At 33.9% G+C, this 26,672-nt stretch overlaps 1 protein-coding gene across 2 annotated transcripts in view; it reads left to right on the top strand.

Moving 5' to 3' along the window:
• The window catches only part of LOC126811171 (E3 ubiquitin-protein ligase SMURF2), a 44,805-nt gene that overhangs the window by 622 nt on the left and 17,511 nt on the right, over positions 1 to 26,672 (top strand). Inside the window, exons 2-5 of one of the 2 annotated variants that reach the window (XM_050536702.2) lie at positions 5,877 to 5,915; positions 7,117 to 7,225; positions 18,952 to 19,085; positions 22,258 to 22,426. In XM_050536702.2, the coding sequence (XP_050392659.1) occupies positions 5,877 to 5,915; positions 7,117 to 7,225; positions 18,952 to 19,085; positions 22,258 to 22,426 (451 nt within the window). Of the gene's footprint in view, positions 1 to 5,876; positions 5,916 to 7,116; positions 7,226 to 18,951; positions 19,086 to 22,022; positions 22,427 to 26,672 lie in introns of those variants that run through there. The other variant, XM_050536703.2, reaches the window with a different exon arrangement.

The raw sequence follows: 26,672 nt of genomic DNA on the forward strand, positions 1-26,672 counted from the left end.
GAATATACATGTACCTCAATAATAATCATATTTACAAAATTTAGCTACTAGGTTAAGGTACTGTAAATGGCACCATAGAAATTGATTATGAATTATACATGTCTATATTATCTTCTCTTCTCTGCTTTCTCCTCTTCTTGTGGACAGTTCGTTTGTCACCAGAATCAGACTATAAAAGACTATACAGCCACACGTGTGGGCATATAACAAAAACTACTGTCTGAACCATCGTAAATTTTAAACAGATTTCTTTGATTATGAACAAACTACTTAACTTTGGTTATTATAAACTTACCTGTGTGTTTGAAATCAACTCCCGATAAAGAGCTGACCATTCTTGCTATAATAGCTGATAAATAGATAATGTAAAATGAACATATTGAAAATTTCATTCAAATTACTTCATTCCGAGCCAAGTTATCACTGTTTGTAGTTTTGACAAGATGTGTGCATTGTAGTATCCAGGGCACTAGTATAAATTAAATGGCAAACCGTTCTAATCTAGTTAAAATCTTGAGTATCTGATGCCATCGAGAGTTGATTATGGTCTTGTTTTTTTTATAAATGTCTAATTAATAGTTTATATAACATTTCAGGTCTTGAGAAAGACATGCAATAGGCAGATTTAGCTCTGGCATAATGTATGTTTAATATGTATTGTAAAAGGATACAATCAATCTGTGGGAAGCCTATCTCTGTAGTTTCAACTTTTTTTCTTCAGAATAATAATTTGTTTTGAAAATAATGTGAAAGGCTATATCATATTTAAAAGCTTGATGCATCATTTTGCACTAGGGTCCATTGCAAACTACAATATGTTGAATGGTTATTTTTATTGGAAGCAGAGACACCTGATGGGCCTCTAGCTTTCGTATTTTGTTTTGTTATAATTGAATGTTAAATAATCAGCCTGAGTACATATTTAGTGTGGATTGAGCAGTTAGAAATTTGATATTTTAGTAAAAATGCAGATGACCCATATGCCATTAATCATTCATTGTTTACATTAATTTCTTGGTCCATAAATATGTCTGTTTTACAGTATCTTTAACAGCAAAGGCTAGTCTATGGTCACTGGGAAAGCAGTGATTGAATGAATGACATATTAATAATATAGAGTGTTTTGATGCCTAGGGCTAGATTTTGATCTAGATATGTAGCCTCAGATATCATTATTAATTAAATAGGCTAGACAAAATAATGTTGTTATCCTTTAATAGATTTGTCACTGTAGATAGGCTATTAGTTTTCCCAATGCTAGTATGTACTAAGTCCTTTACCTGAAAGCAGTGATTTCTATATCTAAAAGGAAGGGTTGAATGGCCGAATGGTTAGCATGCACGCGCTGTATCATACGGTCTGTCACTGAGTCAACTGGCAGGGTTTTGATTCCCCGGTTGTATGTGACAAGGAGTAGGGTCGCCTGTCCAACCTTGTGGCTTTTCTCCAGGTCTTCTGGTTTCTTCCCAGTGCTAAAGACCCCTATGTGCAAGCAAATTATTGAAATAAAATTGAACCATGTGTTAATCCCGAAATGACCTAGTGTGTCGAGTGGACGTTAAACCCGGCCCATTTCTCTCTATATATACATATGTGAAAAAAAAGTTTTTGAAGAGCCCATTTATTACACAATCTAACTCATTGTTTGAAGGATTTTGAATCATTTGCATACACTAGTGACTATTATATTGTAAAAGTTGAATCTCTTAAAGGTATGTTAGTCCAAAATTCCATTCATTATTCCTTACACATACATGATGAATTGAAAATTTGTCAGGTATATGTTTGTATAACATTCTCCTCCGACAATATAATATGATATGGTAAAAAAAACGTCACTGCCAACTATAATCTTCGAGAAAATCTTTTGATGGGCTTCTTTTTAATCTGATTGAATCCAAGCTGAGAGATTATTGACATGTACTGTTGATATTTTGGTTTTGTTTTCTTAAACATACATTATGCAAGAGCTAAATCTGCCTATTGCAGGTCTTTCTTTAGACCAGAAATGTTACCTAAATTATTAATTAGACATTAATTAACTTATCCAGACCATAATCAACCTGCAATGTTTATTGGATTAGGTTCTGAATTGCTGTTCGACTTCCATTCATAATGTAATCATGAAATGGATAATCGAGACTATGTTTTTTTATCATACTGACTTTAGTAATGATGATTGAGGCTAGGCCGAAAATTCAGTCACTAAATCTTGGTTAAGGGTGGACAAATTGGACTGAAATTTTCAGCAAATTCCCTTTACATTATCTAGTTTTTAACTATTATACTGAGAACTGTCAGCTCTTTATCTAATCTTTCATAATGTATCTTTAATTAAATGTTACAGTATGTATTTTACAATCTTATTAAAACACAGATCCTATTTCATTTCATTTATTATAGTTCAAAATTTCGTTTTACTTGTTTTTACCATACTAGGATCTGGAAGAGTTGTTACATGTATATTACTGGTGTTTTGGTTGAAGTGGGGGATAAGCCAATGAAACGGTCTGTTACGGCGAGTTCTTGGCGTTTGATGCACGGAACTGTGAGTAAACCACTACAAACGTCGGCACTGATTGATTAATCAATGTCTGATGTCATATGGTCAAAAGCAGCTCATACGACCCCTGACGGTACAATGTACCTTCCAGTACAACCGGTTAGATCTTCATGTAGTGTAGGCCATCGAAAGTATAAAAAAACTAAACGAATATATAGATCTGTATTTTAATTAGATTGTGTATTTTAAATAATTTAAAGCTGGGTTCCCAGAAAAGTATTTATCGGGTGGTTATTTCCAATAAAAGTATGGCAATTTTGGTATATGTGGAAATCTTACTAGAAATGTACTGGATTCCCCGAAAAACACTCATGGAGCGTATACAGGACAAAAATGTAAGGGTTCCCCTAATCGATAGCCAGACAATTAGGAATTTCTGCACGCATGATATCAAAGGTCACAAGCTAACATTGAGCGCTTGATGTACAAGTTGATAAACTTTATGAAGAGTTAGACGTACAACACTTACTGAGATAAAAATGACAGAAAAAGACACAGGTAGTGGATAATCCGAGAATTTAATTAGGATTCGATATTTGTAATAAACAGTAAGCAATTAAAGACAACATCGTCTTATGTATGCAATGAATTGTCCTCTGACTTCAAAGAGAGGTAAGTCACGTGACGTAAACATAACCTGGTTTGATCAAATTTTTATAGCAGGGCATTCATTCGCAATTACAATGTTTGAGAAGGATTTGAAGCAAAATTATGACAAATTAATTAGTTTTAATATGTTTTTAGTCCATATATACCATTAAATTACCCAGTTTGTACACAGGAATGTATCTTTACATTGTCACTTCAAATGATTATATTTTACATGTATTTTGGATTAAGCCCCCAAAAATGCAAACAACATTCAGCTGTTTTTATGAAACTTTTTATAATTTTTAAACTAATCATAGGCTTAAAAAAGTATTTGTGACATCTTTAAAAAAAAATCAATATTTTGGTCATTTATTACTATTAGAGATGGTATTAGCTCTAATCTATAGAAAATTTGACCAGTCTAGAGTTTTTTCCCATTTGGTGAGAAAACTGCATGATCAAATTCTTTTGGAAATCGCTTCATGTTTAAAACTTGCGCAATATCATTCAAAATTTGAGATGCTGCCATACGTACTGGCAACCAGACCGTGCTCCTACAAGTCAAATTTTCTCACCTTTGGTATCTGTCTCAATTACTAGTGGCCCTTAGGGCTGCGAAAAATATTGATATAGCCGATACTCGTTGGCAACTACGGGGAAAATATCGAAATCAATATTCAGTTCTATTGATACACATATAAAAAATAAAGAAGCTTCAATAAAATGAAATTAAAGGAATGTTTCGTATCAAATATTCACTACACGCTAAAACTAAAAAACACGCACACCCAGGTACAACCACCGCTCTGGTACTTTTATTTTTTTTATTTGATCAGTAACACATTTAAATACATTATTAGCATGTGGTACACTGATACATGTAGGTAAGGTGTTCCACAGAGGGTCACAAATAACCTTGCAGAGAGTGGAGTGATCCAAATGAGTTCCTTCAACTTGTTTCTGTCGTGTGTTGAAGAACAGAAGGAATTTGTGTTGCAGATCGTTTAATACCACCAAGGTTTTTGACAATTTCATTATTTTTCGATGGTCTTGCGCAAGTACCAAAAACCAACAGATTCGAGTGAAAATTGGCAAAAATACTTTTTTGACAGTTTCATTATTTTTCGATTGTCTGGCTCAAGAACCAAAAACCAACAGATTCGAGTGAAATTTGGCGAAAATACTTTTTATGTAAATGCAAAACTTTTGACACCCTGGTCAATTGAAAATTCTGAAATGAGAAATTTACACTGAAAAAATGTACATGTGCAAACATTTCATGACGGCAAGATTTGCTTCCATATGTTATTGTTTTTACGGGTAGTGTGGGAAAAGTGGATCTTCTTCCACCCTAGTCTGGACCATAAAATCAACAAAATGGCTAGAAGTGAACTAATGTTGATACAAGGGTCAACAATGTGACTTTTAACATAATGAGCTAGGTCAGTATCTTTCACACATACCCTTGAATATTTGTCTTATCACTAAAGAGTTTTACTCTTCAACAATAAATGAACCAGAAACCTATGTAAATCACCTAATTGAATATACATGTACATTCATAAAAGTATCTAATAATTTGAATTAATTTATAGCATACAGTAGGCCTATGTACAAAATGTACCAGTACAAGTATGACCTGTATGTACCAGTGTACACTTAATGTATGACCAATACCAGTAGCAATGATAATGATCCGATACCGGTACACTGAATTACTTTCCAAATGCCTATGTAGCACATAACATAGGTTACTATTTTGTTTTATTGCCTTGATCTTGATTTGATTTTGACCTTTGTGCGCAGTTTATAGAAACTGAAAATCACATTGCTGTGTGTTTGTCATCACCACTGTCCGCCCTCTGTTGTTTCATTATCTTCAATTCCTGTAATAGAGGTCAACAGTCAAATATTTTTGAGTACCGGTAAATAAATCTAAAGCATACATGTACATGTATGTATTAATGGATAATAACTCTCCTGATGGTCAAGAATTGTTTCAGACATTACTAAAATTACCAGAATTTGTCAAGAAATGTCGATTAATGAATGCTTAGTGGATTCAATATACCTTTATTCTTTGTGCATTAATTTATAGAAAATCAACAAGGAAAAATCTTTTCCCCCCATGTGATTTTTGTGTATGAATAGACTCAAGAATATTTGTCATATACTTTTGTAGAAGTTTTCCTTATTGAACTTTTTATAAATACGCCCACTGGGTAACCTGAAAATGAGCATATACTTTTGTGTACAAGTAAAAATTAAGAAGAAATATTTGACAAGTTGGTTGTAATTCCCAAAGGTTTATTAATAAGTTAAGAATTTCAATGAATATTTCTGGAGTTATTGCTCTTGCACTGCAAGTTGCAGACTGCAATAGTCTGTACACATTTTGGGAGAGACTCAAAAACAGTATATAAATGATTTACCGGAAGAAGTTTTCGACTGAATATTCAGAAGTTTTAGACTGAATATTCAGAAGTTTTAGACTGAATATTCAGAAGTTTTAGACTGAATATTCAGAAATTTATTCTTATGCCATAAAAATGTGTCGTATTTAAATTTTGAAGAATCCTGAAGAATGTTTATGGAGTTATCATCCTTGTTTCCAGAATTCTATTTTAATTTTTTGTGAATCATTTAACCATAAAACCTTAATCAATAGATTTTGACTTTTGAAATTTCATACTTAATATACTGTAATTTTATTATTTTTCAGTATTATGTGCCAAGAATTTAGCCAAAAAAGATTTTTTTCGTAAGTTTTTAAAAATTGTTGTTTGGTGGTGTTATAAATTATACAGTCATAGATAACAGCATAAAAAAATCCTGTATTGGAGTACCAGTATCCGTTTAAATAATATGTGTACAGTATCGGGGGTTAGATGGCTGAACGGTTAGCACCTGCGCACTGTACCATAAAGTCTGTCATTGAATCAACTGGCGTGGTTTCGAATCCCCGGTTGTACGTGGCAAGGAGTAGGGTTGCCTGTCCAACCTCGTGGGTTTTCTCCGGGTCCTCCGGTTTCCTCCCACTGCTAAAGACCCCTACGTTCAAGCGAATTATTGAAATAAAATTAAACAATATATTAGTCCCGAAATGACCTAGTTTGTGTCGAGTGGACATTAAACCCCATTTCTCTCTGTCTCTCTGTGTACAGTATCTGTATTATAATAGGAAAAAAATATTACAGGTTTCCAAACTGTAAACTGTTTGGTGGACATTTTTAATCCTTTACTTCTTACTCTGTCGTGGTTTCCAAACTAAGCACTAAAGTGGGGATTTATAATCCTTTATTTCTGACTCTGTCAAGGATCTGGGGAATTTTTGAGTATCTGAAACCATTATCCTGCACATGTACTGTACATGTATTTGGAAAGTTAAATCTTTTTTGGACCAGGAACAGGGCCCAAACACTACTCATCTTCTTGTTCTTCTTGGGGACTATGCTCTTCAAACAAAGCCTAAGGTTCCTTCAAAGCAAGTATAATGGTCCACATGAAACGTGGCATGCTTGTTCCTTGGCCAATTGTGCATGGATTCAAGAAGGCAGCAATAACATCATGCTCGGTTGCTGGTCCATAGCACGTTTATACTTCTTTACATGTTCCTTTGATCCTTTGAACAATTGTTAATAAAATAAAATAATGCTTAGTTTTTTCGACCATGACAACATCAGGAGGCTTGGAAAGGGTTGAAAGATTCAGACTAACCCTGCACTGTGGAATTCAAAACCTACTTTTCCTAGCATTTTATTCAGAAATAAAGCATTCATAATTGTGTGTAATTTTCCGATTACCCACAACATTTTGTGATATTGTATAGGGTTAGTTATTTTAGAGACTGTTTATGACCAAGTTGATGGTATTCCCACTGCAATCGAATCATGTGCTTTTACATAGCAATAAATTCCTCACATTTAGTCTAATATTTCCATAATATTTATTCTTTCTTTTAGGTTTACCTGATCCATTTGCTAAAATAAGTGTAGATGGCTCAGGACAATGTCACTCAACAGAAACCTGTAGAAATACTCTTGATCCTAAATGGAATCAGCATTATGACTTGTAAGTATAATTTATAATTTACACAACAATTCAAATGAATTTTGAAAATTTAGGATCTCAAGCAGTTGCTAATTTTTTTTTTATTGTCCCCCGCCTTTCGAAGAAAGCAGGAGACTATTAAAATGGGTTTGTCCGTCTGTCTGTCTGTCCATCTGTCTGTCTGTCCTTCACACATTTTGTTACACAATAACTCTCTTTCTAATTGAGCTAGAATGTTCAAACTTGGTGTAGGTATTTTTTAGGTGAAAGCCTTGATGGAGTTCGAAGATGAGCATTTTCTGCTTAGGGTAAGCAGAGATAAGCAATTTGATTGGTTGATGCTTTGGGACACGATAACTTTAGTTCTAATTAAGTGAGAGTGGTGAAACTTGGTGTATAGTTTCATTACATCAATACCTTGACAAAGTTCGGTAATGAGCATTTTCTGCTCATGGTAAGCAGAGCAATAAGCAATTTGATTGGTCAAGACTTTGGAACACAATAACTCTCCTTCTAATTGAGGTAGAATGTTCAAACTTGGTGTAGGCGTTCATTAGGTTGATGCTTAGGGTAAGCAGAGATAAGCAATCTGATTGGTTGATTCTTTGGGGCACGATAACTTTAGCTTTAATTAAGTGAGAGCGATGAAACTCTGAGTATAGATTCATTATATCATTACCTTGACTATGTTCAATGATGAGACTTTTCTGCTTAGACAAAGGAGCAACAAGCAATTTGATTGGTCAAGACTTTGGAACATAACAACTCTGCTTTTAATTGAGGTAGAATGTTTAAACTTGATGTAGATGTTCATTAGGTGAATTTCTTGACTGAGTTCAATGATTAATATTTCGAGATAAAGCTAAGCAGAGCTAAGCGATTTCATGGGTTGATTCTTTGGGACAAGATAACCTTGATTCTATCTGATAGAGAGTGATGAAACTTAGTGTATAGTTTGATTGCTCAATACTTTTGAAAAAATAAATGCGCGACTAATTAATATGTGTCATCTATTTATTTTGGGATTTCGGCAGGGGGGCATCAGCCTCACTGTTGGCTTGTTTGAATACACATCTGACCATATTAGCATCACCCTTGTCTTCTGTGTTATCTTCTGGTCTTGTGAAAAGTGATGTGCATTGTTGATTTTTGTGGAGTAAAGGATCCTATTGGTTTTCAATAACATACATGTATTAAAATAATTAAATGCTGAGTAAGACCTCTTGTTATTATGTAAAAAAAACAACTTTTGACCACTTTTTAGTCAAAATGTCTGATCACCTTTAAATTAAATGAATCAAAAAAAAGTCTGTACATGTATTTCAATAATTTCTTATAAATACCCCCAGAGTTATTCCCTTTGTGACTGCACTAGAAGTATTTAATGTAGTCCGGTTGGGGCGGACGTGCCATAAAACCACATTTCATTTCTTTAGCTTGTCAGTTTGACTCATTTCACTATAGAATTAAAGGGAAATAACATGTGGATGACACCGACTTGTTCATGTTAGGGATCTTGAATATTTTTGTTAGATGTAGCTAATTATACATGCCTGTATTTTAACCAAATTAGAATTATTATTTAGATAAGACAGCACAGCACTACTTGCTTGGCAATAAAACTGCAGACAATCCAAAATGTCAAAGTTAGTGTCATTATGGAAGACTACATAAAGAGCTGACAATTATAACAGTTAAAAAATAGATAATGTATAGAGAATATGCTGAAAATTTCAGTCAAATTACTTCACTCTGGGCCGAGTAAACGTCATAGCCTTGATTGTCATTGTTACCGTTGTTATAAAAATAAACAAAGTCTCAAATATCCATTTTTATACGCCCACATTGACTTTAAATTTATACACAGTGTTTAAGGTCATGAGACGAAGAATCCTATTAATTTTCAGCGATTTCCGATAAATTTTTGCCAGAGTTATGACCCTTGATCACTTTGAAAAATCTTGTGGACGCTCTAGAGGCTAAAGTTAATATCCGATTGATTTTAACTTTATACACAGTGTTAAAGGTCTTGAGACGAACAAGTATATTGATTTTCAATGAATCTTTATGACTTGAACAGCTAAATCCATGATGTTAAAAGTTTCGTATACTAAACGTTAGCATGGGGCAGAACTTTATAAAACCGAACAAATTCTAATGGTTTTCTGATAATTACTTAATCAGATTTTAATGTATTATAAATGTTTCATTACCAAAAAAAGTAAAAATATGCGACAACTCTTGTTGACTGCCCGGACGATATAGCTGCTGTGGGCGTATGTTTCGTTGCCTGGCAACCTATCTTTATATGTCCACATTCATAATGTGGATGTATATTGCCGTCGCACCTGTCTGTGTGTGTGTGGCCTACAATTCTTAAAGATACATTATGGGAGATTTGATAACGAGTTGGCAGTTCTCACTATAATAGTTCAAAGGCAATTTGCTGAAAATTTCATTCAAATTGATCCACTATGAACCGAAAACTAAGCGAATGAAATTTCTGCCTAGACTCGGTCATCATTACTGAAGTCGGTACGATAAACAGCATAGTCTCGATTATCTATTTAATCGTTTAATCGAGAAGGAAAGTTATGCAGTAAATCGGCTCACAATCCACTTAAGATCGCAGGCTAGCGATGCCATCTAGAGTTGATTATGGTCTGGATAAGTTAATTAATGTCTAATTAATAATTTAGATAACATTTCAGGCCTAACGAAAGACCTGCAATAGACAGATTTAGCTCTTGCATAATGTATGTTTAAGTGATCATCTTGAAACTTTACATACCTATTCCTTATACCCTTAGGATGATCCTAATGTTTTTGGTGCATGCCCGACCCCCCAGTGGCATTCTTGTATTTTTGTCATCTACAGGCCGCATTGCTTAACGTATCATATTGAATCTTTGCATACTTATTCTTTGTACCCTAAGGAACCTCCCCATCATTTGGGGTGCATGCCCAACCCCCAGGGGCAGAGCCACACCAATTATTTCTTTGTGTCTGTGTGATGCCTACAGGCCACGAGTTTAATGGATCGTCTTTGAACTTGGGATATGTATTCCTTATAGCCTAAGGACGACAACTGCATGTCCCCACCCAATGTTTGTGTTTATCGTTGACAGGTCGAAATTCTGAATGGATCAACATGGTACTTGGCATATGTATTCCTTATAGCCTAAGGGCGTCAACTATTGATTTTGGTGAATGTCCCGACCCCCAGGGGCAGAGCTACGCCCAATTTTTGCCTTTAGCACCCGGAGGATACAATTCTGAATGGATTATCTTGGAACTTGGTATACTTATTCTTTATGCCCTAAGGACGGCAACTATTGATGTTGGTGCACGATGTTGGAATAAGCTACAGTGTAGGTCAACAAGGTGTCTGGCCACCTAAACTTGGTTGTCAAACAGACAATATAAAGTAAAAGGTCAACAATAATAATTAGTGTTCGTATAAATCCAGTCTGTAATCCAGTTAATTATTACAAAGCTTTAATCACTGCCAATAGTAACTGTAGTACATATAGTACTACAGGAAAAAAAAAAGTCAGTCGCAAAACTTTAGTATAAAATAACCTTGTCAACTTATCATGTTTGAAAAAATGTTGTGTTTCACTTTTATTCTGTTGTGAGTATGTTAGTCTAAGAAGAAAATTCCCCCCAGGGAGAAAAATAGTCGGTCTCAAAATAAGTGCAGTCACTGAAGTCGGTCTCAAAACTATGCATACGTCACACAAAACTATAGTATAAAATAACCATGTCTGCTTGTCATGTTTGAAAAAATGTTTTGCACTCTTATTCTGTTGTGAGTATGTCGTTCTAAGAAATGTTTTCCCTATAATAAAAAAATTAGTCGGTCTCAAAAAAAGTGCTCACCGCAGTCGGTCTCAGACTAAATGAATAAATGAGGTAAACAAACAATGCCAAAATAGAAGGGAATAATTTTGTGTGAATCCAAGCACCTAAATTGCAACGGTATAGTATAAGATAACCTAGTCAGCTTGTCATGTTTGAAAAAAAAAATCCCTGTTATGGGTATGTTGGTCTAAGAAATTGAGATATTTCAAAATATATTCTTGATTGTCATACGAATAATATTAGTCGAACAGTTGGTAAGAAGTTATCGGAAGTGTAGCTTGTTTCAGAAATACCTAAAAAAATCTTTAAATTATGAAATTTTAAAGCCAACTATTGCACTTAAGAATTTTTACTTGTTACATATTCAATCCCAGGAGAAATTGAAACATATTTTACTGATGTTGTAAGTGTTTTCTGACGATCAGAATTCTGCAAAATCTCTCCCCAAAGTCCAGAGCATTTCAGAGACCAAGTAAGCGCCCCATTGAGATAAAGTGCCCTCAGAAATTAAAGGCTCAGCTACATAAGGGCGCTCAATTCCATTATGTCATCATTTTTCAACTCCTCTTTCTTACTATCTCATCACTATCATATTCACAGTAAATCACCATGTTAATAGTACCACTAGTGAGTGGGTTGTGGGTCGACAGACTGTAGAATTGTTATTTCTACTCTCACAAAACAGGCGAAATTGACAGATATGCCTCAAGATTCTGTCCCATTTCTTATCCTCTCGTTAACGAGAATTTGGTACCATTTGTCATGACATTGACTAAAATTTTCAGGCCCAGTCCCAAAAAATTTATAGATCGGTTACATATCTGAAATTTATTCGCGCCAGCAGCGCTCGATTCCATTATAACATCATTCTTCCACTCCTCTGTTGTCTTATACTGTCTTATCACTATCATATTCATGGTTATAGTGAACTGCCCAGTTATATTAGTAATAATAGAAGTACCACTGGTGTGAGGGTCGTGGGGCGTCAGACAACAAATGTTATGTCAATTCTTGCAAAATAGGCGGAATTGACAGGGGCAGATCTCGAGATTCTGTCCCATTGACTCACATTTCTGGTCCTCTCGTCCACAAGAATTTCTCCCAGCAATGACCTCAAATGCCAGGATATTGACTCGATTTTTCAAAATTTTCTCTGGTTGCTCAGTGTTATTGGCACAATCATCATATATGACATAAACTTTATGTCAACATAAAACTGCTTTCCGGCGAGAAAATGGTCGGCAAACAACTATATAATTATACAATACTATCTATGTTCTACCAGTATTTTGTTGACATTCATTGTGGGGTGGGATTGTGGATGGCGCCCTAGATTTGGAACCGCCCCCACCCCACCCCCTATTTCCAGCTTCTAGATCCCCTACTGCACATGGCCCCTAGCAAACTCGTACTAGGGGTATGTGCATCAGTCGGTCACATTTTGGCTAAACACCCCCACAAACAAAATCGTTATGTACTCCTCTGACTATCCCAAATGCAGTTATTGCAATACGCTAAAAGGAAAAAAACAGGCAAATCCTATAATTGCCATAGCAATTACACTTGCCATAGCAAAAACGTTATCTACCTATTTACTTGTAACCTATGCCAAAAACAACACGTTGGTGAAACGAAAAGGATGTTTCGAATTAGACTGAAGGAACATTATGCAGATATGGCTTCCCACTTCCACCTTCCGAGCCACTGTAGCCGAAACCTTGACTACCAAATAATAAAACAATTGGGTACCGATCCTGACCTCCAAAAATCTACAACCAATAGATGCACCATAGAACTTCATTGGATCATTAGATTGAAAACCTTTCAACCATACGGTATCAATGACAAAATCTGAACTTGGGCACCCCCTAATTTTTCCTTTGTTTATAAAATTATGATACTTTTGATGTTATGTATCTTGTACATGGATTTTATGCACAAATCTGCTGCAAGCAAAGTTTATCTAGATTACATAATGTTAAAATAAAAACTATTTGTATACGCCCACATTTTCATGTGGACGTATATTGTCGTCGCCCTTGTCCGTCCTTCCACAATTTGTTTGTGGACACTCTACAGGTCACAATTTTTATCCGATTTTGACAAAACTTGAAATATAGGTCTATCTCCCAAAGATCTTGGGTCCTTTCGATATTGCATGTATCAGACCATAACTTCATGGATTATGGCCCCTGATTGTACGAAAAATCAAGATTTTAGCTTGTGGGCACTCTAGAGGTCACAATTTTGATCCAATTTGATGAAACTTGAAATGCATGTTTATAATCCAAAGATCTTGGTTCCTTTCGATATTCGCGCATATTGGATCTTATCTTCCTGAATTATGGCCCCTGATTGTACGAAAAATCGCGTTTTTATCCGATTTAGAAGAACGTTTTAGTATATCACTGTTACACCCTAATGATGGTTGAGTTCGAATTTTGTGAAAATCGGACCAAAACTCGGACATAATGACTGCCTTTTGTACGCAAATAGTGTAAAAATATAGTATATCAAGGTTGTGGGCCCTTAAAACATATCTTTATATTCCAAAAATCTCAGTCCCTTTTGATATTTACGCATTTCAGACCATAACTTTCTAGATTATGGCCCCTGATTGTTCAAAAACTCGTTTTTGTTTTTAGCTTGTTCTCTATCCATCTCTTGCAAAATGTGGGTGTATCCTGCCTGGCAGCCACTGGTTGTTAAGTAGAGTTATTTCCCTTGGCATAATCTTTCAAATAGCCAGAGTTTAGCATCCTATTTTTCTGCACAAGCCATATGGGCAGTGACGTGTGTAACACAGGACCTTTTATTTTCGTAACATCTGAAGGGTAGATACTGTTCATTAATCCTTCAAAACTGATGAGAAGAAATCCAGAGAAATTTTCTAAGTGTACACCGGGCTCTAGAGGCTAAAGTTAATATCTGATTGACTTTAAATTTATATACAGTGTTTAAGGCCATGAGACGAAGAAGCCTATACATTTTCAGCGATTTTCTATAATTACTGCCAGAGTTATGGCCCTTGATCACTTAAAAAAATCTTGTCGACGCTCTAGAGGCAAAAGTTAATATCCGATTGACTTTAAATTTATACACAGTGTTTAAGGTCATGAGACGAAGAAGTCTATTCATTTTCAGCGATTTTCGATAATAACTGCCAGAGTTATGGCCCTTGATCACTTCAAAAAATCTTGTGGACACTCTAGAGGCCAAAGTTAATATCCTATTGACTTTAAATTTATACACAGTGCTTAAGGTCATGAGACAAAGAAGCCTATTGATTTTCAGCAATTTACGATAATTACTGCCAGAATTATGGCCCTTGATCACTTTGAAAAAACTTGTGGACACTCTAGAGTCTAAAGTTAATATCCGATTGACTTTAAATTTATACACAGTGTTTAAGGTCATGAGACGAAGAAGTCTATTTATTTTCAGTGATTTTCGATAATTACTGCTAGAGTCATGGCCCTTGATCACTTCAAAAAATCTTGTGGATGCTCTAGAGGCTAAAGTTAATATCTGATTGATATACACAGTGTTTGAGGTCACGAGGCGAAGAATCCTATTGATTTTCAAAGGTTTCCAATAATTACTGCCAAAGTTATGGCCCTTGATCACTTTGAAAAATCTTGTGACGCTCTAGAGGCTATTCTAAAGTTATCATCCGATTGACTTCAGATTGATACACAGGGTTTAAGATCTTGATACAAACAAGTAAATTTTTATGTTCTGAACAGCTAAATCCATGATATTAATTAAAAGTTTTGTATACTAAGTGTTAGAATGGGGTAGAACTTTATAAAAACCAAACAAATTCTAATGGTTTTCTGGTAATTACGCTTAATCAGATTTTAGTGTATTATAAATGTTTCATTACCGAAAAAAGTAAAAATATGCAACAGCACTTGTTGACTGCCCGGACGATTTAGCTGCTGTGGGTGTATGTTTTGTTGCCTGGCAACCTATCTTTGATTATTTTAGTGAGAACTGCCAACTCGTTATCGAATCTCCCATAATGTATCTTTAACAAAAACAATAGTGTTTCACACAAGCTATATGCAGTGTGAAACCCAAATGATCATTCATAATATTCTTCAATACTAAAGTATAAATATTCCTCAATACATGGGGAAAATAAGAATTTAAAGATGGTTTCTTGCTGTAAAGATATATCCCTGTATGTCCATGTGTGTATTCTAGTAATGTAAATGTCAGTGTTCTTTACATCTCTTGTAAATATATTACATCAATATGTTCATAAGGTGACTTTTCTACCTCAGTTGTAGAGGCCAGCTTTGATGTCAGCACGCCTCTGCTTATATGGTGTTAAGGATTACACATCTCGTGTGGTTTATATTGGCTAATATTATTGAGGGCATTAGGCTAACTGGATTCAATGGTGAATGGTTGCATGCTACCCTTAGATCCTGAACTTTTATATAAATATTTATGGACTTTAGCAGTTTGTAGATACACATGTACAGAATAAATCTGGTTTATTAACTTAAATATTACTTGGTAGATCACCAAATCCTAACATATATAGTAAACAATTCTATATTAACCATCCAATATGAAAACATTATTTTCAATATAATTTAAAACTACATGATTTCTATACACCTATGTGGAAATGTGGTTGTATATTGTCGTCGGCACCATCTGTTGATCCATTGGTCCTTTGTCCACAATTTCTTATGAACACTCCACAGACTACATTTATTCTCCAGTCTTTTTAAAATATATACATGTTGTTAACATTAGTGAGATGAAGAAGCCTTTTGAATTTTAACAAATTCTGTAAATTACTTCTAGAGTTATGGTCCTTTTTTTCACTTTATAGACCCTAGTGATAAGGACAAAAGTTATCTTACGATCTGCATTAATTTTATATGTATTATTTAAATTAGCAATATGACAAAAGTTATATCTAGAGTTATGGCCGTTGTTTTTTTTGAGGGTACATGTATGTTGAGTTAGTTGTCTTGTATACATGTATTTTAGGTTCTACATGTATTCCTGATTAACAGATGAAATTACTTTTAATTCAGATATAGATAAAAAAAAAAATAATAATTTATAATCAATTTATAAATTGAAATCTTAATACAGTTTACAAAAAAAACTATTTTCAAAAACCAATATATTCGATCAAACATTTCTGCATCAATATGAAGAAAAATAAACGAGGGAGACATTTTTTAGTGCAGTATATGGAATCAAAAGGATATTCTTCCTCCTATTCCAAATTATTTTGTTGAATACTGGCACACGGTGTTTGAAATGAACGCTGAGCTTTAGAAGACTAATTTCAAGTTTCTTTTCAGATTGAGGGAAGCTTTTAGTCCAGGAGCTAATGACAAAATAATATGGTCATCAGTTACAAAAGGTTTGACCCCCCAAATTTGTAGCAGGTGTCGTGTCGAGTAAAAATCAATTGGAGGGGGGCAGGTCTTTTATGAAAATTCAACCCTTCTTGGTGTAAAACAGTACACTCGCCTTGCCGCCTAATTTATTTTTTTGTGGCAAGTGTAAATAAAATGAACGGTAGCCCAGCTGTCTCTAGGATTCGGTAGAATTAACGGTAGAATGAGTACATTAAAAATTGATCATAAAACTGAAAGTACGACACCATTTGCGAAATCCAAACCATTATCATTGTAGTGCCGTAAATTGGTCTGGGGTGACCTATTTATGGCAAATATACAAATTTAAAGACCGTAGAATTGTAAAATGAATAGACCAACACAACTTCTAAATAAAAATAAACAAAATACCAATACTTCTTTCTTTAAACTAATTTGGGATGATAGGGTCTACTACGGCACACAAAAATAAATTATGCCGTGGCAGACATGGTCTGCGTCGGTTTTTACCGTGGCTTTGCCGTTTGCTGTGGTAAATTTCAAGCGCTGAGTTTGTGTACAGAGAAGGACGAAGGGGTTTAAATACGACTGGGCGGCTTTCTTCGATTTTTTTCTTTGTGCTGCGTAACTTATGACCATATAAAAAGCCCTGTTTTTAGGGTGTGGTTGGACATACTTTAGAGCGATCTGACTTGGGGAAAGCCCCAAAATTTTTGGTTAGATTTTTGAAAATTGTATTTACCAAGTGTGGATCTTTGTTTCTGGTTAGTTTCAGCCATGTAACTGATGACCATATTATTCGCCCCATGAGGCGATATTGGATGTGGTCTGACTTAGGGAAAGCCCCAGAAATTTTGGTTAGATTTGTGAAATATTTACTTCGACTATGGATACCATTGTCCCTAGAAAGTTTCAGCCAAGTAACTTATGACCTAATTTTAAGCCCCCTGGGGGGTACTTTAAGGTGCTACTGCGGCTGTACGCCCCAGTAGTGCCTGATCTGACCAACTGATTTTTATACAATTGCTTGTGGACGCTCTAGAGGCTAAAGTTAATATTCGATTGACTTTAAATTTATACACAGTGTTTAAGGTCATGAGACGAAGAAGCCTATTGATTTTCAGCGATTTCCGATAATTACTGCCAGAGTTATGGCCCTTGATCACTTCAAAAATCTTGTGGACGCTCTAGAGGCTAAAGTTAATATCCGATTGACTTTAAATTTATACACAGTATTTAAGGTCATGAGACGAAGAAGCCTATTGATTTTCAGCGATTTCCGATAATTAATGCCAGAGTTATGGCCCTTGATCACTTCAAAAAATCTTGTGGGTGCTCTAGAGGCTAAAGTTAATATCCGATTTACTTTAAATTTATACACAGTGTTTAAGGTCATGAGACGAAGAATCCTATTGATTTTCAGCGATTTCTGATAATTACTGCCAGAGTTATGGCCCTTGATCACTTCAAAAAATCTTGTGGATGCTCTAGAGGCTAAAGTTAATATCCGATTGACTTTAAATTTATACACAGTGTTAAAGGTCATGAGACGAAGAAGCCTATTGATTTTCAGCGATTTTAGATAATTACTGCCAGAGTTATGGTCCTTGATCACTTTCAAAAATCTTGTGGACGCTCTAGAAGCCAAAGTTAATATCCGATTGACTTTAAATTTATACACAGTGTTTAATGTCATGAGACGAAGAAGCCTATTGATTTTCAGCTATTTCCGATAATTACTGCCAGAGTTATGGCCCTTGATCCCTTTGAAAAATCTTGTGGACGCTCTAGAGGCTAAAGTTATTATCCGATTGACTTTGAATTTATACACAGTGTTTAATGTCATGAGATGAAGAAGCCTATTGATTTTTGGGTATTTCTGATAAGTTCTGCCAGAGTTATGGCCCTTGATCACTTTGAAAAATCTTGTGACGCTCTAGAGGCTAAAGTTATCATCCGATTGACTTCAGATTGATACACAGAGTTTAAGGTCTTGAGACGAACAAGTATATTGATTTTCAATGAATTTTTATGACTTGAACAACTAAATCCATGATGTTAAAAATGTTCTATACTAAACATTAGCATGGGGCAGAACTTTATAAAAACCAAACAAATTCTAATGGTTTTCTGATAATTACTTAATGAGTTGTTACTCTTTATCAATTTTAATGTATTATAAATGTTTAATTACCGAAAAAAGTAAAAATATGCGACAACTCTTGTTGACTCCCCGGACGATTTAGCTGCTGTGGGCGTATGTTTCGTTGCCTGGCAACCTATCTTTACAAATTTTGGGGGTTCAAACCTTTTGTAACTGATGACCATATTATTTTGTCATTAGCTCCTGGACTATTTGTTTTAAGCCCTTCAACATTTTATTCATTTTCTAGCACATCACTGGACATACAAATACTGTATAGTAGTCCTTCTCTAAATGAAAATAAACAATTGATATATTAAGAATATAGTAGAAATACAGGTAATTGTGTTTTTTTTATTTTTCAGATATATAGGATTTAAAGACTCAATAACTATCAGTGTATGGAATCATAAAAAAATCTATAAAAAACAAGGTGCTGGATTTTTAGGATGTGTACGGATAATGTCCAATGCTATTCAACAATTGAAAGATACTGGATGTAAGTATTCTGTATTTATTAAATACATTGGAATGATGAGTTAAATGTACTTCATGTAAATCTTGTGTTATTAAGTACATTGATTTTAGTAGAAAGATTGGGTATAATGTCAAGTCTATATCATGTGGTCTCCATACACCAGTGTTTGAAATGAAATGTTGTTATCTACATATTATGTATCTTTAAGGATATTTATAGAACAATTTTTATACGCCCACATTAAAATGTGGTCGTATATTGTCGTCACCCCTGTCCGTCCGTCCGTCTCTAGAGGCTAAAGTTAATATCCGATTGACTTTAAATTTATATACAGTGCTTATGGCCATGAGACGAAGAAGCCTATTGATTTTCAGTGATTTCCGATAATTACTGCCAGAGTTATGGCCCTTGATCACTTCAAAAGATCTTGTGGACGCTCTAGAGGCCAAAGTTAATATCCGATTGACTTTAAATTTATACCCAGTGTTTAAGGTCATGAGACGAAGAAGCCTATTGATTTTCAGAGATTTCCGATAATTACTGCCAGAGTTATGGCCCTTGATCACTTCAAAAAATCTTGTGGACGCTTTAGAGGCCAAAGTTATTATATCCTATTGATTTTAAATTTATACACAGTGCTTAAGGTCATGAGACGAAGAATCCTATTGATTTTCAGCAATTTACGATAATTACTACCAGAATTATGGCCCTTGATCACTTTGAAAAATCTTGTGGACGCTCTAGAGTCTAAAGTCAATATCTGATTGACTTTAAATTTATACACAGTGTTTAAGGTCATGAGACAAAGAAGCCTATTCATTTTCAGTGATTTTCGATAATTACTGCCAGAGTTATGGCCCTTGATCATTTCAAAAAACCTTGTGGATGCTCTAAAGGCTAAAGTTAATATCTGATAGACTTTAAATTTATACACAGTGTTTGAGGTCACGAGGCGAAGAATCCTATTGATTTTCAAAGATTTCTGATAATTACTGCCAGAGTTATGGCCCTTGATCACTTTGAAAAATCTTGTGGACGCTCTAGAGTCTAAAGTTAATATCTGATTGACTTTAAATTTATACACAGTGTTTAAGGTCATGAGACGAAGAAGCCTATTCATTTTCAGTGATTTTCGATAATTACTGCCAGAGTTATGGCCCTTGATCACTTCAAAAAACCTTGTGGATGCTCTAAAGGCTAAAGTTAATATCTGATAGACTTTAAATTTATACACAGTGTTTGAGGTCACGAGGCGAAGAATCCTATTGATTTTCAAAGATTTCTGATAATTACTGCCAAAGTTATGGCCCTTGATCACTTTGAAAAATCCTGTGGACGCTCTAGAGGCCAAAGTTAATATCCGATTGACTTCAGATTGATACACAGAGTTTAGGATCTTGAGACGAACAAGTATATTGATTTTCAATGAATTTTTATGACTTGGAACAGCTAAATCCATGATATAGTATTAAAATTTTTGTATACAAAACGATAGCATGGAGCAGAACTTTATAAAAACCAAACAAATTCTAATGGTTTTCTGGGTTGTTGCTCTTAATCAGATTTTAGTGTATTATAAATGTTTCATTACCGAAAAAAGTAAAAATATGCGACAACTCTTGTTGACTGCCCGGACGATTTAGCTGCTGTGGGCGTATGTTTCGTTGCCTGGCAACCTATCTTTTAAGAGTAAGTTGAGGTTTCAGAGTTCTTCCATTATGCAGACCAAGTGTAATTATTTTTCTATCAAACTATTATATTAACCCAAAAATAAATAATTGCCATTTTAGATATATCTTAACAGTTTCTCATATATTGTGATAAATCAAATTAATTTGAGAAAACGAATTAATACAAAAAAGTGCATTTATTTAATTCACACCTTACTAGGTAATGTTTAGTATCGGCTGGCAGCTAGCTGTGGAAAAGTACTTTTCAATTGTAAATTAATTGAGAGAGTGAAAGCAGTCTGATAATATTACCATTAGATATTAATCAAGGGCATTGATATTCTGATTTAAGATTAAAATACAAGTTAAGTGAAACATTACATAATATTGTAATGATTTATATAGATGTAGAGTTAAATGTTATGTAAGTACTGATTAACTAGAAGAACTACTAGTCTTGTTTTATTACAACACCTGTTTTCTGTTAATGTCATTAGATAAGATAACAGCAGGTATATTTGATATAAACCTGTGTTTTCTACCACTATAAATATATTTACCTGGTTTTATCTTACTATCATGTAGACTTTTATCATATTTACCTCCTTTTCCTCTAGAACCATTACTATTTAGTTTTGCAGAAAAAAATTTGGTATCTCAATTTACTGTCTAGGATCTTAAAGACTCATTAGTGGCATTAGTTAGCATTTTGGAGATCTTTGCTGGTTGGTAAAAAAAATTAGATTTGACTATCAAAGTTGCATCAGAGATTTTCAAAATAAAAGTATTTTATTTTAATAAATAAATCCAGCCCAAACCATCACTTAGATAAGCTTACACTATAATTATTAAGTTTCAATTAACATAGACTAGTGAAATATACATTCATTAAGGGATCAGTGCTGGTATTTTCGATAATTAATGTTTGGGTCCTTTAAACTGGATTACTCCACCTACATGTACATGCATATACTGTTGGATTGCACAACACCCACCTTATTGTGAAACCTGCCTAATATCAAATCATATTAATAGTGATGTTTTAGTATATATTTAGGATAAGTCTGGATGTGTAAATTTCTATTCATTTACTTGTAGATCAATCTATCATCAATGATTTTATCTTCACATACCTGTTTATTTGTAATAAATGTTAGAATTCTGTTGGTTTGTAGATACTGAATTAAAACATGTAGGAAATATAACATTTGTATGATATAATGAAGAAGTTTAATTATTTGTTAATATATTGATTGTAACTGTGAATATATATACTATGTCTATAGACTGAAGGTTGATAAATATCAGTAGGTTGTAACTTGATATATACTCGGTCTAAATCCAGCTCTTTCTCTCTCTCTCTCTACTCCTAGACAGCCACACGCCACAAACATACTACTATTTACACTTAATTCATGGCATGGGATGGAACGTTCTTCATGATTCTTCACCCAGTTCGGGCAAAATGGCCATCATCAGTTTACGTAGACGTCGTTTTAGTGCACCTTGTATATTTGTTTCAGTTCAACGATTGGATTTACAACGACAGAATTCGGATGACAGTGATGCAATCCGTGGACAAATTGTGATAAGTCTGATATCACGGGATCGAGGTGGTGCCGGACCATCAGTTACTGATAGTACTGTAATTACTCCTGCAATACCATGTGATCCTAATGAACTACCTGAAGGGTAAGTAATATATTTACTATGAACCTATCTTTAAAGTCACAACATGCCAGAATAATGGTTATATATTGAAATTTGTATTGCTTACAGCCCATCATCTTTGTGTGTTTTGAACACATAAACTAATAATGATTCATTGTGTTTTTCATACAAGCCATCCAAATTCTCACAGAGGTGTTTTTTTTATACTTAGATGTGCTTATTTACTCATATAATAATACATTTTAACTTTTAAGATGTCTGTAAACAATTATGGAATCATGTTTGTGTGTTGACCCTAAATGGGGTGTTTAGATACAATCTTATCTTATATCATTTACACCAGATTGATGAGGATGGGTATAATCTTTCCTGAAATTCACTATATTTTACACATAAATATTGTATAATATAAATGTTTTGATAATGATGTACATAATATGCTGAAATACATTTTAAAAAAGGATTCTGAAATCTAAATGGAACACTGGAGAAATAGACAGTACAAACAACATACATGTAGATTAAAAAATATTCTTACTACTAAGTTATCGAAATAAATGCCAATGAATCACACTCACATGTTTGAAAATCATCCTGGTTGGGATTTTATCTTGTAATATTTTCAAAAGCTTTCAAATTTAAACTGTTAGTGGTGAGATTTACTATCAACAAGTTCTTAGTGTCAATTGGGTTCTTTAAGAGAAAATGGAATGATTCCACTAAGTATCAAATACATTGCATGAGAATATTTAAATTCAAAATGTAAACATGAAGATACATGTAACTACAACCTATGGTCCAAACAATTCTGTGCTAGATTCTTCCTTCTCTAACAACTAATCTTATAAGATTTCTACTGTATCATGTTTATATAAGATTTAAACACCTGACAATTTGCATTTTCTATTTAATAACATTTCCTTATGCATTTAAATATGTATTACAACATTTGTCTAATGTTTGACAAATATAGTTTGTCTATGTAAGCTAGCGTTCTCTAAACCTAATTATTTTGTATCTTAATATAATCTTTGATAGATTTTGAGTTTCAAAATTAGGTTTTTGTTTTCTTCTACAAACTGGCAACCACACATCTTTGGATGACCGAGCATTGTACAGTTTGTGGCTTATAAAAAGACTCTATTTTTAATAGATATCATTTGCAATTAACAAACATACAATATCAGCCAATGGTGAATGGCAGAATTCCGTTGCTATCTTGATGGCAAAATTTATGTCAGTAATTGAGTTCAGTCGTACATTAAAGTCTCGTAAAGTTGAATCTCTAATAGTATAGGAATATCAGTCCAAAAATGGTTGAATTATGTTCAGTACTTACAAACGTATGTTTATTGAAATTTAATCAATCTATGCTGCTTGCTTATGCAATAAATCCGTCGCCATTCTGTTGTCCGCGAATAATTATTGAGGCGTGTATTTTAAATCTGATTGAATCCAATTTTGTTTTGTTAATTGTTAAATAATCAGAGTACTTATTGAATATTGATGTGGATTAAGCCGTAAGAAATTTGATCATTACTGTAAGATAAATTAAAATCAGAATGAAGTATTAATAATAGGCAGTCTAAAACTATGCCTAAGTACAGGATGCCTAAGTTTAATACTAATCTCAAATTTTATGTGCATGAAAAGTAAATATTATGTTTTTTCTGTTTTTTTAGGACTTTGTTCTATTTTTTTTTTTTTTTTTTTAAGATATTTGTGCTAGTTTTGAAACTGTTTTAGAATATATAAATATAGCTTTGGTTTGTGGTTACACAGTTGCCTACATTATGTCATACAAACCAAATTGGTTGCAAGCCAATTTTCAGGTAAACTTCAGGTATTAAATAAAGCTCAGAATGCAAAATGATTTTAAAGCACATTACATGAAAAAGAGTGTTAATCTGGAGTTGTATGTGTTAATGTTGAAGTCTTTGATCATTATAAATTGAGGGATTGCAGATCAAACTACAATACCTAAAATGGTTCAATCCCATCAAGTATTTACAAGATAGATTGACTTGATAATTTGTCCACATTCGACATCCTCTGTAGACAGTATTAATCACATATGGTGAAAACAGGTCAAATAGATTATCTGTGATCATTGATAATTAAACGTTGAATAATCAGTTTGAGTAAATTTTAACCTGAATTAAGCTGTGAGAAATTAAATATTTTCCAAAAAATGGAAATGAAGATCACCAGTTTTAATTAATGATTTTTTTGATTTTTTTTTTTTTTTTCTACCAATTATAAAGGTTATCCCAAAATGAAAATGGTACTTAAAAAATTGATGTCTTTCCCCTTACATTCGGTGTTTTGTATATTTTACCTTAAACATACATTATGCAAGAGCTAAATCTGCCTATTGCAGGTCTTTCTTTAGGCCTGAAATGGTATCTAAATTATTAATTAGACATTAATTAACTTATCCAGACCATAATCAACTCTTGATGTCATCTTATGTGTTGGATTTTCACTGGATTTGATTCTAATCTGCTGCTAAACACTCATTGATGATTAAATCCAAAAATGGATAATCGAGACAATGTTTTTTATGTTACTTACTTTAGTCATGATGATCGAGGTTAGGCTTAAAATTCAAAAGCTGATACCTCGGTTCAGAGTAGAGCAATTTGACTGAAATTTTTAACATATTCTATTTATGTTATCTATTTATTAACTTTTATATGAGAACAGTCAACTCTTTATCTAATCTCCCATAATGCCTCTTTAAGAATCTCCACTCTGTGTGGATTGTGGTAATCAGTCATTTTGAATGAATGATTTCTCTTTTTTTTTTTGCTGGGTGTTGGATGGCCGAATGGTTAACGTGTGCGCGTTGTATCATAAGGTCTTTCATTGAGTCAAATGGCGTGGTTTTGATTCCCCGGTTGTGCGGATAAGGAGTAGGGTCGCCTGTCCAACCTTGTGGGTTTTCTCAGGGTCCCACTGTTTCCTCCCACTGCTAAAGACACCTATACACAAGTGAATTATTGAAATAAAATTGCACCATATGTTAGTCCTGAAATTACCTAGTTTGTGTCGAGTGGAGGTTAAACCGTCTCTCTCTTTTTTTCTGTGGTTGTGTGTACCAAGAATTAAGAGACATCACAGTAGGATTCAGACTACAGTTTGAATTGTATGTTTTAATTACCTAAAGGTTTACTTGTCCTTATTTAGAGTTAATAGTAATTAAGAATTATTTGTAATTTGTACAAGGTACATTTATATAACTACACCTGTTAGTAACTAAAGTAACTTGTCAACAAATACACCTAGTTTAGTTCAACAAACATTTAAAGGTCAAAGTTTATACTTTAAATGTCTTAAATACCAACAGACTCTTGTTCACTCTTCTTGAATTATAAATGTTTAAACTAAATATAAAATGGCCATGGCCTATTCAGTTTGGATTCTGTTGCTATATAGCAATCATATTATAATTCTGTTGTTTTCTGACATTAAAAATGTCTTTTATTAGTTTTATGTGAATGTCTTGACCGATTTCGATAATGATCATTTACTGCTCAGGTTAAGCAGATTGATTTGTTCCGACTTCTTCTAATTGAGATAGAATGTTCAGACTTGTTCTAGATATAGTAATTTTATTGGTTGAAACTTTGGAAGACAATAACTTCGATTCTAGTTGGGTGAGACTGAGAAACTTGGCGTTTGATTTCACTACATCAATAACTTGACTAAGATTGATCATGGGCATTTTCTGCTCAATCTAAGTAGAGATGAGCAATTTTTATACGTCCACAATTTTCATGTGGACGTATTATGCCGTCGCCCCTGTCCGTCCGGACGTCCGTCCGTCCACAATTGTTTGTGTACTCTCTACAGGTCACAATTCTTATCCGATTTTGACGAAACTTGAAATATAGGTTTATCCCCAAAAGATCTCGGCTGCTTTCGATATTGGCATGTATCGGATCGAAACTTCATGGATTATGGCCCCCTGATTGTACGAAAAATCACGTTTTTAGCTTGTGGACCCTATAGAGGTCACAATTTGAAATGTAAGTTTATAACCCAAAGATCTCGGTTCCTTTCGATATTCGCGCATATCGGACCGTAACTTCCTGAATTATGGCCCCTGATTGTGTGAAAAATCGCGTTTTTAGCTTGTGGACCCTATAGAGGTCATAATTTTTATCCGATTTAAAAAAACGTATTATGATATCACCGTTACACCCTAAGGAAGGCCGAGTTCAAATTTCATGAAAATCGGCCCAAAATTGACAGACAAAATGGC

Source organism: Patella vulgata, chromosome 2 (genome assembly GCF_932274485.2).
Source record: "Patella vulgata chromosome 2, xgPatVulg1.2, whole genome shotgun sequence".
NCBI classification, from domain to species: domain Eukaryota; kingdom Metazoa; phylum Mollusca; class Gastropoda; family Patellidae; genus Patella; species Patella vulgata.